Source organism: Lottia gigantea (assembly GCF_000327385.1).
Source record: "Lottia gigantea unplaced genomic scaffold LOTGIsca_75, whole genome shotgun sequence".
Lineage (NCBI taxonomy): Eukaryota > Metazoa > Mollusca > Gastropoda > Lottiidae > Lottia > Lottia gigantea.
The window spans coordinates 980,123-995,265 of record NW_008710508.1 but is presented as its reverse complement, the minus strand read 5'-3'; the positions used below and the strand labels follow the sequence as shown (position 1 = coordinate 995,265).

Below are 15,143 nucleotides of genomic sequence, written 5' to 3'. Positions count from 1 at the left end.
TAGTAATAAATTACGCTTTTGTAACTAATTGTCATTAGTTATTATGAATTGATATTAAAGATAAGTACTAATGAATGACAATTATACCACTGGATATCCATACAATTTGTTTTTCTTGACTTATTTATAGATCAGACATTTTACACGGAAATAGGTGTCGAGTTGGTTACTCATGCAATATGGGTCAAAGTGGGGGATTCACAAAGAAAATCGGAACAAACCAATATTAATTATTTTATAGAATATCTGAAGAAACATCTAAGACAGTCAATTTTCCATTTTTTATACGCCCACACGTAAGATGGGCGTATATTGTAATTTTTTATTTTGAAGAAATGCAGTGTGTGCACGAATATAGGTTACACCATTGTAATGTAGTAGGCTGGATCCTATCAAAATTTTCATGATTAGAATCTTTCAGATGTTCTTTGCAAGTTTACAGATCTATATGCATTTTTGCACAAATTCATTGAGTATTGAAAGGGAACCATATTAAAAATAAACCAGAATAAATTTTTGAAATTTACATCTGCTTTGAAAATATCTATATGTAGTGTATAATGTCCATTAATCATCTGTGTATGCTGCCATAAAATTGATTTCCACTGAAATCTGATGATGATGCAGATTTATAATATTTGATACATTGAGATGTTAATTAGAAGACAGGATTAAATAATATTTCAGCCCAAAATCGCTTATTAATTACAGTCTTAAAGAGATGATATTTTATAATGAGATATGTAGTTGTTCATTCCACGTCAAATTTCAATATTCTTTTGTGCGATCTCTGCATGTAAACATGTAAATTGCTGGCTCATATTAATATAATCTCTAGCCTTTTCTTACTCCAAATTTCAAATCATTAAAAGATTAGCACGGAAAATTTAATGCCTTCCCATTAGCATTGAGAAAAAAGCCCCTCAGTGAGTCCCTATCATAAATCTTCTAACCTCTGATCTTGGACTAAAAGATGGGTGAGAGGTCATTGAGCAGAGCGCGTGGCTTGCTCCGAACTCGATTCATCAACCGGTATCATAAAGCCTTTTATTCTTTTTCCGCACTAAACAACCATTATTCTTTTTTAACAGCTTCAAGGATTATAGCTGGACGAATCTTCAAACTGCTCATTAATTTAGCATGAATTTTGGAAGGTGTGCCACTATTGTTCTCTTGTTACTGACCAATGATTTGAATGTAACAGAAAGAATCTGGTCAGCTTGTCATTTTCTCTGTCATACATCTTAACCTACTGTAGTTATAATTCGATATTTTTACAGTTTACATTACAATGGGGCATCTGAACAAATAATCCCAACATTTTTTAAATAATTCTATTTACCCGTAGTAACAATATTTGAAGAAGTGAATTCCAGTGGTACTGTGCTGATCTCTTATCGCTAGCATGTTGTCAGTTGCTATGTAATACACAGGTGATGTCAAGAGCTTGTAACTATCCCCAATTCTATATAAAATGTACGTGTTTCACTTTTTAAAATTAGATTTGAGATAGTTATCTCTCTTTTCGTTAAATAATCACCCAATTCTCGGCCTATGTTTTTGTTATCTAAATTTATCTACAATTATTTAACAAACTTCTTCGTCCATACTTCAACCATTCCTAACAGAAATTTAATAATATGCTCCCAATATAAAATGTAGCCATACAGAAGACATAGTTAACAGAACTCTTTGATGCTATTCAGTATTGATATTCAACGAAGAATATTAGACAGATCAGAGGGATATAAGGCAGAAAGTGGGCGTTTTTCAATTAACATGGTAAATTATGCGTTATGTTATGGTAAACATTCTCATTTTTTATTCTTTACTTTCACTTTGAAGAAATTGGAAACATTATTAGAGTGTAAGGGTGTATTTAGTGTAGAATACAGAGTATACAATGTGATATGATACTCATTTATCAAACTTGAATATTTCACTACAATATACAATGTCCAGTGTAATTTCTTTTGGTCAGTGTAGCATTGTTATGTGTGAAGACCTGTCAATTCTTATGCAGCGTCCAGATCAAGGACAATAGAGCAGGTGCGGGCATTTCTTTTACCTAAGATAGTTAAAAGTGTCACATTTCTTAGATGTATCTTTTTATAAACTTTCTACTTTCAACTTTTATAATAGAAAAAACGTTATGATAAACATTAATTTTGGATGAAATTTTAATTAAATGTTATGCTGGAACATGGTAACCTTAATCTAGAAAATACATTTGATAATAAAAAATCGAAATTGTCTAAAACATATCTCCTTTATATGCCGTACTAAAGTCCAAGAGTGTTCATAAAAATTACATGTAAAAGTTTAGTTGTAGAAAAATCTTTTTTTTTACGCTGTTAGGTTAACATACCTTGTTTCAGTTCTAACACTGAACTCTACGTGATATTTGAATATTGTGTTCATTAAATCAACAAATTAATTTGAAATAATGATTATAACAGTGGGATACAATACGAATATAGTAAAACATGCCCATATCTCAGTATGAACATGGTAATATTATGATACTCTATGAATTTATGAATATATAAAGAACAACATGTATGATATATGTAATCATCACTGCATGTATTATGTAAAATACAGAATCAAATTTGTTAGGAGCTGACTATACGTGATATTTAATCGTCTTCCCTCCTCCCTTTATCCATAAAATATACAACTTCTTGATCATTAAACTCTGTTGGGTAGGGTCATACAGACAGGTGGAAAAGATACAAATTCCATGAGGTATTGAGAATGACCACTATGGGGTCAGACAAGACGCGTGTCTGCCTTAATTCGAGAGAGTCATTTGTAAAGATAGTGAAATTGAATAGGGTAAAAAGAAGTGATAGTAATTGTAGTAAGTCGGTATAATTATAATGGAGGTGATGAATTTCTGGTCATTTTCAACACTTGAACATACAACTAATAATTAAAATGGAACTTAAATGATTTATCATATTTTATAGAACTATCGTGTTTATTGTTATTCTAAATACTTTAGTCAAAAAATATCAGTTGACATGATGACTCATTGTGAAAAAGGAAATAAAATAAATTTTTCTACAAAATTTAGTGTTACGCTTCCGCTCAACAAATTATGACTGAATTAAATATTCAAATCTATTCTATAGCAAGTCAAGTTGTCAAAATTGTTGGTACCAAGAGTCAGAAATTGATCTACCTGAAAATAATTAGGCATTTATTGACATCGTTTATACTCAGATATAGGGAGTTATTTCGTAAAATATATAAAGATTGTTAAAAACAGAATACATGCAATGAATTCTATCTTGGTTAATGGTATAAAATTCTAATGGCACGAACTGCTTAGGCGGCATAATCTAGTCAGTGTCACCCAGTCTCTATTATCTCTTGACATTCTTTTACTCCACTTCAAACTGACGTCATCATTATTCTTTTTTCATTTCATTTTGTTTCTCTTTTAGTTCAGACGTTTAATTTAACAAAGTGAAGATTGGTAGAGCTATACATGCAATAGAAGATGTCGGAAAGTGTCAACATGAAAATAGCAACACTTGAATATGTCGATGCCATCTTACATAATATAACAAATGTAATAGTGTCAATGTTGATAATGCCATGTCTATTAATCAAGTAATGAAGTAGTAGCCTACGCATGATCTAATATTGCTAATTAAATTCCATTAAACTGATTAATACAACACAATGATTTCGTGCAGTATCAAACTACGATATATGAGATTCAGAAAAAGTAGAGTCCTCAAATACGAACATATGGAATTGCAAACACAGTGATTATGATTCCAATTGCAGGAAAAGAGTGATCATTCGGTCCATGATTACGTGATTTAATATTAATTGGGAACTCAAATAAAAAGACGCTTGTTTTGCTTAAAGACCTAGGTATTAGGGGCGTATGGACTGACACAAGGCCGACTCTCGGAAGCACTGCCACAGGAGTTTTTTTATTATGGCGTGCGGAGTGAGTCGCTTACAACAACTAAAGTCGTCCTGGTTGGATGCATCAAGGCACTTGAATACATAACGATTGATTTCACAACCAAAAGTATTGCATTTGAAGAATAAGCTAATTTACATATTAGAAATATAACCCCGAAGAAACACTCGGCTATCTTAGAGACCGACGGTTTAAATTTTGGCGCGATTTCTGGTCGTTACGTCACACTCTTGAAGATATTATGATAGTGATGTGTTTGAGAGCAGTGGGAGGTCATGACCCTTGTTATAACGCCTATTTCTTGATGGTAATAGATGCGTAGATGATGGTCATCATGTCCAGGTGTGGAGAGCGGACAGTTTTAATTGTCTATTTCAGCAGATGTCCCTTTAAATACTAACCTGAAATCAACTAGCTTTGAGTTCGGAGTAAAGGATGATGTCAGACCATAGCCTACTATTGCTAAAACCGTGATAAAGTCTTGATATAGCACTCTGTTGGGATAAAGCTAAAATATGTAGTTATAATGTTAGTAAGTTAGATCCTACAACATAATATGAGACGACAATACACTTTAGTTTTCAACGCCCTTATGAAAATGTGGACGTAGGCTATGTGATTGTTGTCACTGTCTGTCCGACCGATTGTCAAAATTTCTTAGTATGTTCATGAATTAGATATATTTATTAGAGTTTTCATTTTAAACATGTATTAGAGTTTTCATTTGGTATTGATATGATCTCCACTGCAGACTTCAATGGTCATAAATACCTTAAGACACAGTAGAGAAAACTCGTTAGCCTAGTGGTCATCAATTCTGAACTGCAGGAAAGAGATCCAAAGATCTTTTACCAGATGTTTGTAAAACATTATTAATTTGCTTTCCGGTGTACTTACGGATCCTGTCAAATTTAAAGCAATCTTTAAAAATTAAAGTTCACAACTTCCTTCAACATTCCTTCCCTTTTAGAGTAGTTTTAAAGTATGTGTATTGTGTACTGTTTTTTTTTTTATATCGTATTGTTTCATAGGAGGATTTGTATTTGTAGAGAGGGGTTATATAGGCTAAACCCTGCTTTCAAATCCTTTTCATATTCATGTGATAAAATATAGTTTAAAAATCTGTAGAATAATGATATCTTGAATGAGTGAAAACACCTCAAAATCAGATTGCTATTTGCCAATTCTCTTGCATATTCGACTATGTTTCATGAACGTTATATTATTCCCTAATGTCCTTGACTTTGCGAAACTTCGTCAAAATGACATTTGGCTGAAACTCTCATGCTTATGTCGATTGGTGAGACCTTAGATTTTGGAGTGAACGGATATTGAGTAATTGTCCTTAAATTGTCAAGAACGCATCTAATGGTCTTGTTTGTTGATGTTGATGGTATGCTTATGATTAATGATGAGGTCTCGTCCTGGCAAAATTTCCCTCATTGCACCCTGCATGGCGTTTCCCGTCTTCATTAGACCACAAGGTGCATAAAAAGGACGTAAAAGTAAAACGCCGTTCATTTCATTCGTTAAACGTATTTGAATTTTTCAATGACTAATTGAAGGAGGCGGGAGTTTGGCAAGGTTATTGTGGATTATGTGTGCTCAAATGAGCTCTTAAATGATGATGTTGAGTTGTCGCCCTTGCTTGAAGATTGCACGATAAAAGCTAGAATTTTCGTCGAATTAAATTGTAAATTGTGTGTATTAATGAGGTCTCGGACGATTTCGACGTTGAAGGTGTTTCGATAAGATGGTTTAAAGTTACCATGCTTTACTTTGTGAAAAACTAACCTTGTTAACATTACTGAAGTTAAAGTTGAATTCGTTTCTGGTGAATCTAAATGTTTGTATGGATTGTTGTGATCACACTTTTCTTCCGCTTACTGGGCATGAATTAATGAGATACCAATTGACCAAAGGGAAAGTGTACTGTGGTGCTTTTTTCTTCTTCTTTGCCTGTATGTTATTTATGTTGAGCAGCAACGACGGGTGTAGCGCCAGGCACGGTATGCTTACTCTTCTAGACACTTATCACTTTGTAAACCATTATTAGGATAGGAGCGTATTTTGTTATCGGTTCTACTTGTTCTAGCACATTTGCTTGTGAACTCGATTGAGAGTACGGCTTAGTTTCCATTTAGATGACACTTAGCATGCTTATCTAGGCTATATTAACAAGTCAAAGGGTTAGTTGCGAAGATGGCTTGCCCACTGGCAACTTTTATTTAAAAAAAAAAAAATGGCGATACATTAATACTCACCAGTGAGCCTATGAAATATTCAACCTTCAAAGTCACTTCATTTGAAATTTTGGTAGGCCTATGATGATCTACATTGAATCTCAAAGGGGTCTAATTTTTTGATTAACTTGTTAAATATTAGTATATATGCATATATTTTGTAAGTCTTAACGGTTAAAAGTTTACTGCTGCCATGGAATTTGCTGCTGTGTAGAATTGTAACCTTTTGGTATACCATTCGTTTTTCTATGTCGATTATTGAAGTTTAACACTATTTGTGATTTGAATAATAAATTCAGATCGTATTGGCAATGAGTATTGAATTCTAAAAACAGGTGCTTTGGTTTTCTGCATTGTGAATTATAAAATATGGTTCGGTACGGCATCAACTGTCACATGCCATATGATATAAATCGGCGTTATTCATACAGCACGCTTCTGTAACCACTTTTATTCGGTCTTTTAATATAGTTGACCTCGGTTGTGATGGAATGGTCACTTTTATTTACCTAACGTCAGATATCATAGTTAAACGTCACGCTGTTTAGTAACCTGGGTTTTACGAGGTGACGTTCGAACTCACGTTCCAGAGTATTATAGACACGTGTTGGTCATTAAACGTAAATTATCCATGATTAGAGTGACCAGTGGTCAATTTTGTTTGCCATCTTTATTTTCTTGTTGAACCAACGCAGGCATTAGTGAACAATGTATAGTTTTCGAATTTTGAAAGACATGGTTGATTTGAGTTGATTTAAACTGACAAAATGAAGAGATTGGAAGTAGTCTAGTTTATTGGTGCAAAATAAGCTGCAGAATACTCAATACACATGCTAGAAAACCTTTTTAACCCGTTAAAATAACAAATGTTCATAAGTTTCAGATTAGAAATAGGTTTGGAAATACATTGTTGTTTTCGAAACTTACATGAAACACTATGAAAAATATTTTTGAAAAAATTCTAATTCTTAAAATGTGTGCAATAGAATATGTTTTTTTTTATGGAAAGGCTAAGGTGACATTGTTGCCTGACTCGACGAATATTTTTTTGGATCATAAAATTTTACAGACGTCACCAGAAATAACTGCACGTTAGAATATTCAGATTGTCATGGACCTGGCGGCAATCTAGAATACACAACTCCTTTTGTAGAATTGTGTGGAAATCCTTAGTAAAAAAAAAATTTGATTCCGAACCGATATACGCAGAGATGGAAACACTGTCACCTATTAGATACAGAAAGGGCTATTAATAAAGAATGAATGAAGATAAGAGGCTTACTAAATGAATGAAGGACGCTTGTAAATATGAAAATGACATGTTGTAATAAACTGGTGACTTGTGCTTTGCTCATTAATCAATCGATGGTCATCCCTACTCCGGACAGTTAGAACATTAATGCGAGAGACAACTATGGACGCGTGGTCATAATGGGTGGTAGGCTGACCTGTGGTCATTCCGTAACCTGGTAAAAGACATTAGGTTGTTTTGTATGCAACAATCAACATGTCATTGAGTTTGTCATTTGTAAAATTTACAAAAGATTGATAGCAGATTATTAATTCTTAATAGTGTTTTAATTTTTCGTATTTTCTTCTTCTTGAAAGTTTGTCAAAATGACAGATTTATTTTTGGAATTTTAAATGATGCATCACTGTTATTATACGAAAAGTGTTCAAGGGATTGTAAAGAGTTTTTGTTTTTGTTCTTTGTTTTAAACATTTATGTGTATCGGGAACACTGATAGAATCGATGTATAATTTTTCAGTAAGACGTCTGTGGTTCCTGCAATTCCTCTATAAATTAAGCGTTTGATGACGCCACTTATAGACCCTTTGTGCTACGGACGTCATATAACGCTAAATTTGGGGTATGATTGTTTTCTCAAATTCTCGGGACTTCAAATTTTCCTTACATTTGAAATATTTTTCTCTTAATTGTATTAAAGATTATTACACAATGCATGAAGTATACAGATGATAACGTATGAAATAAAAAAATGAAATGAAGTTAGGTCTTACCTGGAACATTTTTTGCACCTAATCATGTTAATGAAAGAAATTACGTACACTCATTTTAAGGCATTCGATATTTCGAGTCATGATTGATAGAGGTTTTCTAGCTGTTCGTGTGCATCGGGGACATTTTGGCTTATATTTATTATTCCAATGTTTCGTCATATCTAGTGATAGGCAATCTGATGAAAATAATAATCGATCAATCGAAATAATCGGAGAGGCATTATCGATTATATAATCGATTAATAACCCCATTTATTGAACATGTACTTGTTTAAAGTTAAATTAATTTATTAATAAAATAATCAAATCATGCCTCATTTGTTTCTGTGTCGAATCTAAGGCTAGTCCTCGAGAAAAATTAATCAAAGGTGTGACAAATTATCAGGATCTCATTGTTTTAGTCGCCTAATCTTATGATAATTTAAGTTTAATTCATTATCAGAAATTTTATGTTATCAACAAAAAACAACATGCCTGCTTTTTATTTTGGTTTGACGACGTCGCGGACTTTGAGTTGAGAATCGATTAGTAACGTCGCTGGACTTTCAACGACCGATAATCATTTGTTGCCGACATTATAATATAAATGCAAAAACTGCATATGCTAATATGATCTAAGTGCCTTTACTACGTCATTAGACGCTTAGTTTTAGTGGAATTTAAATTGGAATAGTGAAAATTGATGCTATCAGTATCAATCTCCCTAATAGGCTACACATCCTCTTAACAACTCTTCATAGTGCAATAGGGACACCGTAATTCACCTCAACAAGAAGCCTTTTTCAATGTCAGGGGGGAACCGATTGAAAAGTAAAAAGTAAGAAGTTGGTTGACTATCAACTATTCCTGAACTCCAGTTAGGATCTAAAGACCTCCTTCTTTAAGATACGTCAGTTTAATGAAACCGCCAGCCAATCAAATGCCTTCCGTCTCTAACACACTGTGATTCAGTATTTAATGCTTCTCAGAATACACCTTTTTTTTCGTCAAGAAAATTACAATCAAGGCGTAGTGAAATGAAGACACTTTTCAAACGCATATCCAAACTTTAGAACTGTCTTTTACCATACATGTAATTGATTGCACCTATCTGACTGATGGATGAAGTACAGGAAATATTGTTTAAAATTTCATGAAACTAACAAAGATGAACCATAAAATAAATTTATTTCAAAAATATTATAACCAATACATTCCAATAACCAATTTCACTATAAGTATTATACAACCATGCATTCATAAACAATTACGTTCATTTGTTCCTCAAACTCTTGTTTTTATCTATATCCACAAGAAATATGTTTTATATCTTGAGCAATTAAAACAGAAGGAGGCACCCAAAAAAAAAACAATATATAAAACCAGAATAAATAATACATAATATCAAAATAAAAATGCAGAAAAAAAATTACTCTTTTTTAGAGCTCAGTCATCATGCTAACAATAAATAAATGCCCTTTACAGAATTTTCATCAGAAACGGGCTTGCTCAGTTCAAGACATTTCATAGATTTCCAGCAACTCCATATATCTTTATGCACGGTCTATCAATGTCTCAGATGAGAAATTGCCCATGTAAATACTGGTAAGATTTTATGATATTAATGACTAGCATACAATATCACAGATTTCAGTGTAACAAAGATCTTATTTTAATCTTTTAATCTTAATAAATATCCTGAGGTAGTCTGATGTCTGAAATTAAAACAGAAATATATTAATGTCATCATTAAGCTTTTAACATTTAACAGCAAAATGTTTTTCAATTTCTCAAACAGAAAATTTTCCATTTTAGCCTCTTCCATCCTTTGCTCCGATCAAACTGTGGACCCTAGAATAATAAATCTATAACCAGGATAGTCAGTTTGGAAATTAATTTAAAAAAAAATAGCTTGCCAGACAAGGTAACACACGCCCACAACCAGCTGTCAGAAATGATAACAAAATCTTTAGTGGCTTAATAATAAATTTTCAAATAATCTTAAAAATATTTATAAGTAAAGGCAAAACCTCAAAAACAGTTTATTAAATTATTATCAAATTCAAACATGAACAATGTCCCATCGACGTACACACAACAACAATAACTCCAAACCATTTGTGCACTTATTACCAATTTTAAACTTGACTGAGATTTCATCATTATATACATGGATTGCGTCTACAAGCCAAATTTCCTGCGTTTCTTAAAAACTCAAGGGCAATAACTGCGAAACCGTTCATCCGATTGTTACTAATTTCAAGCTTTACTGAGATCTCATGAACATGTACATGCATACCAAGTTTCATGAAGATCGGATAAAAACTGCAGTCTCTAATGTGCCTACAAGCCAAATTTGGCACGTTTATGATGGATCATCTGATTATTACCAAATTCAAACTTGACTGAGATCTCATCAATATATACATTCATACCAAGTTTCATCAAGATCGGATAAAAAAAATTTAGTCTATATCATGCATAAGCCAAATTTAACACGTTTTACTGGCAATGGCAAGAAGTCTGAAACTGTTCATCCAATTATTACCAATTTCGAACCTGACATAAATTTCATCAATATAAACATGCATCGCAAATTTCATCAAGATCAGATAAAACCTGTAGCCTCTATCGTGCATACAAGAAAATGTTGACAGACAGACGGACAGGGGCAATGGCAATATGGAATGGAAATGTGGCCGTATAAAAATTGTTTTGATGAGTTTTTTTGTTAACACCTGTTCTTTTCTGAATGTCTATTCCTGTTTGCTCCTATAAAATTCAATAAAAACATATCCTAATATAACTTATAATTAGCTAAATTGTGTTTTAAACGAAAAAAAAACAACATTGTAACATACCTTTGAACTAAATCTCCACCTATTATATCACTTATATGATACATAATCCCTAAACGAGCTAATTTTGGCCATTTTCTTTGTTCCATTTCCTAAAATTGAACAGATTTAATACACATATAATAGTTAATAAAGATTGTATCAAATGAAAAAGCAATACAAATTCAAAACACAAAACATCTAATTAAGCCTGCTGAACTGATGGAAGCCAGGTTCCAAAAGTCTTCAAACATTATGACCTGGTATCACTCTTACCGTTTGTAAAATCTGTTTATATTTACATCTACGCAACATAGTCAAAATAACCTTTCTTCCTTTCATGAAGGTTTTCATAAAGAATCCAGCATTAGGTATTGAAATCCAGTATGAACCTATATCTCTAGCAGTTAATATTGAAGATATCACTAAGTGGCTGAAATATAGAATACAATACAAAAATATAGGATCACCACTCATTAACTTTTACATAATTCTTTTTTATTTTTATATTTTCATACCACAAACAGGACAAATGGAAATGAAAGCTCTAGTTTCTTTTTTCAAATATATAACAGTCTAGGGGGGGTAACTGCAATGAGTTAAATTCTGACAACAAAAAATACAATCAGCAGTTGTTAATACTTTCTATGTATTTAATTCAAATTAATATTTCTATTCTAATCATTAAAATATGTGAATTGAATTGATTACCTTTATGACAATGAATATGTATTAGTAAGAACATGTATATATGAATGTATAAAAACATTTGATTTTATTTTTGTATCACTTACAAATATATGAACTAGCTAATAAATTATACAGTAATAAATATACTAACGTTATTTCTTTGTCTGTAAACAGATAATCTTTCATTAAAGTTTCTGTATCTACACTGATATCTTTACATGTCTTTAGAATGGTTTCTTTACATTTATCTACAATACTATCATATATTAACACAGAGATACATAATACTATACTGAATCGTACATTAAAAAACAGCAAGTAGTAACTCCAAGTCCTTTTCCCTTCAACAAACTGTAGTCTATTCTCAACAAAAGGATGTAATATCTTGAATGCGTAACAACAAACAAGGTAGAAAATATCATTCACATGATTTTTATACGTCAACATGAAATGGGGGGCGTATATTGCCAACACTCTAGAAGGCACAATTCTTGATTGATTTCGATGAAACTGGGTATGATCGTTTGTTATCACCCAAGGATGAACCCTATTGAAATTCAGAAAAATTGAAAAATATTTAGTATGAATGAGTTATTGCCCTTGTTCTTAAAATTGTGTTAAAGTTTTAGTCTGTAAACACTCTACAAGGTTCAATTCTTGACAGATTTTGATGAAACTTGGTAATATTATACAGTATCGCCTCAAAAAGTTCAAAAGGAGTTATTGTTTTTATTCTTGAAAACATGTTCAATTTTTAGCCTGTAAACACTCTAGAAGACACAAATTCTTGATGGATTTTGATGAAACTTGATGTGAGTGTTTGTTATTAGCCAAGGATGAACCACATTGAAAATCAGAAAAATCGAAAAATACTTAGTATAAGTTATTGCCCTTGTTCTTAGCCTTACAGTTTTAGCCTGTAAACACTCCAGTAATATTTTACAGTATTGCCTCAAAAAGTTCAAAAGAAGTGTATGTTTGAAGGTTGATTATTTCATACTGGTAATTGTTACAGTACTGCCAAATATTTTTATTTAAATTCAAAGCTACCAGTGGTCGTATATTACCTTGCCTGGTATCTTGATAATAGCTTTGAATACTCCCGCAGAATGAAATAACCCTTTGCATGAAATACTTACCTATAATAGATGTCTCTATATTTTTATCTTTCATTATGTTTAAACAATGATTGGTATAATCTTCAGTATAAACAATACACAGTTCATCAGCATTGGCTCCCAGTCTTAGTATCTTTATCATTCCTTCTTCACGTAAATCATTCTACAATATAGATAATCTCCATTCAAGGGCAAATGTATTCAATTAGAGTAGGACTGTAGCTTAGTCGGTCATATATGCATAGAATCTTGTGATGCCATTTTCTTGCTAATTTCAAAAAAATAAAGATTGGAGTGGGTGAAATTCTAATGATCTTAGTTCAAAACAATAGATATTTTAGTCATTCAATTTTCATTTTTCCCCCCTTTTTATCAAATTTCATAACAGAAAATAAAAAAGATATGAGAAAAATTTACCAAATGCTTATCAACAATAGTGCGATTTTCAACCATGGAATAAACTTGATGCTTCATCATAATTGGTGGAATCTGATGTTCAAATTTCTCCACAGGAAACTGATGACGTAAATATTGTAATGAGAAGGATGTATCTGTTGGCATGTCATTTATTGATAAAGCTGAAAGGGAAACAACTCACAGTCATAAAGAATCTCTGACAAAACATCAAAATGGAAATACCTAATTGTAAGTCCTTACCAGACATCATCAAGTATAATTATTATGCCAATATTTATGTTAATCAATCAACCAACTAAAATTATTTCATTATTTAATTCTGACTTAACAATAAGTAGGACGTAAAACTCCATTCATTTCATTTCATTTCTGACTTAACAATAAGCTTATACCATTTGTTCCGCATATTACAAGAGTTAAAAACATGTGAAAGTTTTCTCTTCTACAAATATCATTCCAATATACATATATCTAAATAAAGATGTCAAGCAATTGTTTAAATGTTCTGAAAATCCATAACAGCTATTAAAATTGTGTAAATCAATTCCTCATTTACAATAGGTTACTCACCATTTTCTCCTTCAAAATGATCAATGACATCTCCATTGATTGGATTTAAACATCTTCTTTTTGACTTGTAAAATTTTGGTAACAAGCTTCGCTTACGATTCATACTGAAATCTGAAATGTCAAGAAAAACACTGCAAGTTAAAAATTGACTTGAAAGATGGAAAGAGAAAACATGGGGGTTCCAACTTCTATAGTACTCGACAATAGATAGCAATATTGTAACTTCAGTTGTTGGCATTTTCAATCACCCAAAATCAGTCTTAGACTTAGACTCAGGATTATTTTGGAATTGATATTTCAATCCATACAGATAATTCTGATTATGTAAACATTGTGATCAGATGACACAACAATAACACACAGACACAGGCCAACACAGTGTTCTCATAGCTTATTATACTAGCCTACTATACACAATTGCCTAGTCTAAAGTAAAAGCCTTATCAAATGCAAAATAAATATAAATTGAATTTATATGGAAGTCTATAAATACATCAAACATATACACAGAGTTATGATTACATTTAACTTCTAATCGACTAATAACTGATGTCGCAACATTTTTATTTTGCTTGTCTTGTCACTCAGGATTGTTTACAAATTTGCAATTTTACCGAAACGAAATTTTAAAATCCTTAAAGGAAATTATCGAAAATACCCTAAAAATGGTAATTCTAGTTAGCTAAAGATTTACTATAAACCATTTGTTGTAATAGAGATTTGAAAAATAGAATTAATGAAAGCCTTAACTTTTATTCGTGATAATTCATCGTTATCACAATAACATTGAAGTTCAATGCACAAATATTAATCAGCCGATCGCTGATTGGTTTATGACAAACGTCATGTACTTGCGAAACCAAAAGTAGTCTATTCAGTAAACATTCCAAGAAGTATATTTTATTCCCTTATTGATGAAATAATATAAAGTTATAACACTATTAATATCAACAAACCTCTTATTTTGTGAGTTCTGCATACGGTTAGAAAAACAATTTATGCGGCACAATCAAATTAGTGCTGGAATTAAAAGCTATGTGAGCATGTCCTTGCCTTTACCTCTAGTGGGCTCTAGTCTGGTTGCCTTGTTATCAAATCACGAAAGCATGATTTCAACCCAGGATTTTATTTGACCATCTCACAACTTGATTTTCCATCTCAGTTTCTTGTCGTTGAAAGAGTGAAACAGATGCATTTATTCTTTGTTTGTGCTATGTATTTGTATATGATTGTTTTCAAATTTGTACACAGAATTTCATACTATTCATTTATAAAAATATAAATATATTATATAAAATTATAGCAAGATGAAACGTGGATC

The 15,143-nt window shown here is 31.8% G+C and overlaps 1 protein-coding gene across 1 annotated transcript; it reads right to left on the bottom strand.

Moving 5' to 3' along the window:
• Nucleotides 1–9,361: 9,361 nt before the first annotated feature.
• LOTGIDRAFT_196439 (hypothetical protein) lies at nucleotides 9,362–14,404 on the bottom strand. Its single transcript, XM_009066336.1, has 8 exons — nucleotides 14,345–14,404; nucleotides 13,823–13,933; nucleotides 13,253–13,413; nucleotides 12,857–12,998; nucleotides 11,869–11,965; nucleotides 11,304–11,460; nucleotides 11,052–11,140; nucleotides 9,362–9,905 (listed from the first exon to the last, which is right to left on the bottom strand). Exons 2-8 carry the CDS (start codon nucleotides 13,923–13,925, stop codon nucleotides 9,863–9,865), a joined length of 792 nt encoding a protein of 263 aa, XP_009064584.1. The 5' UTR covers nucleotides 13,926–13,933; nucleotides 14,345–14,404; the 3' UTR covers nucleotides 9,362–9,862.
• Nucleotides 14,405–15,143: the final 739 nt, after the last annotated feature.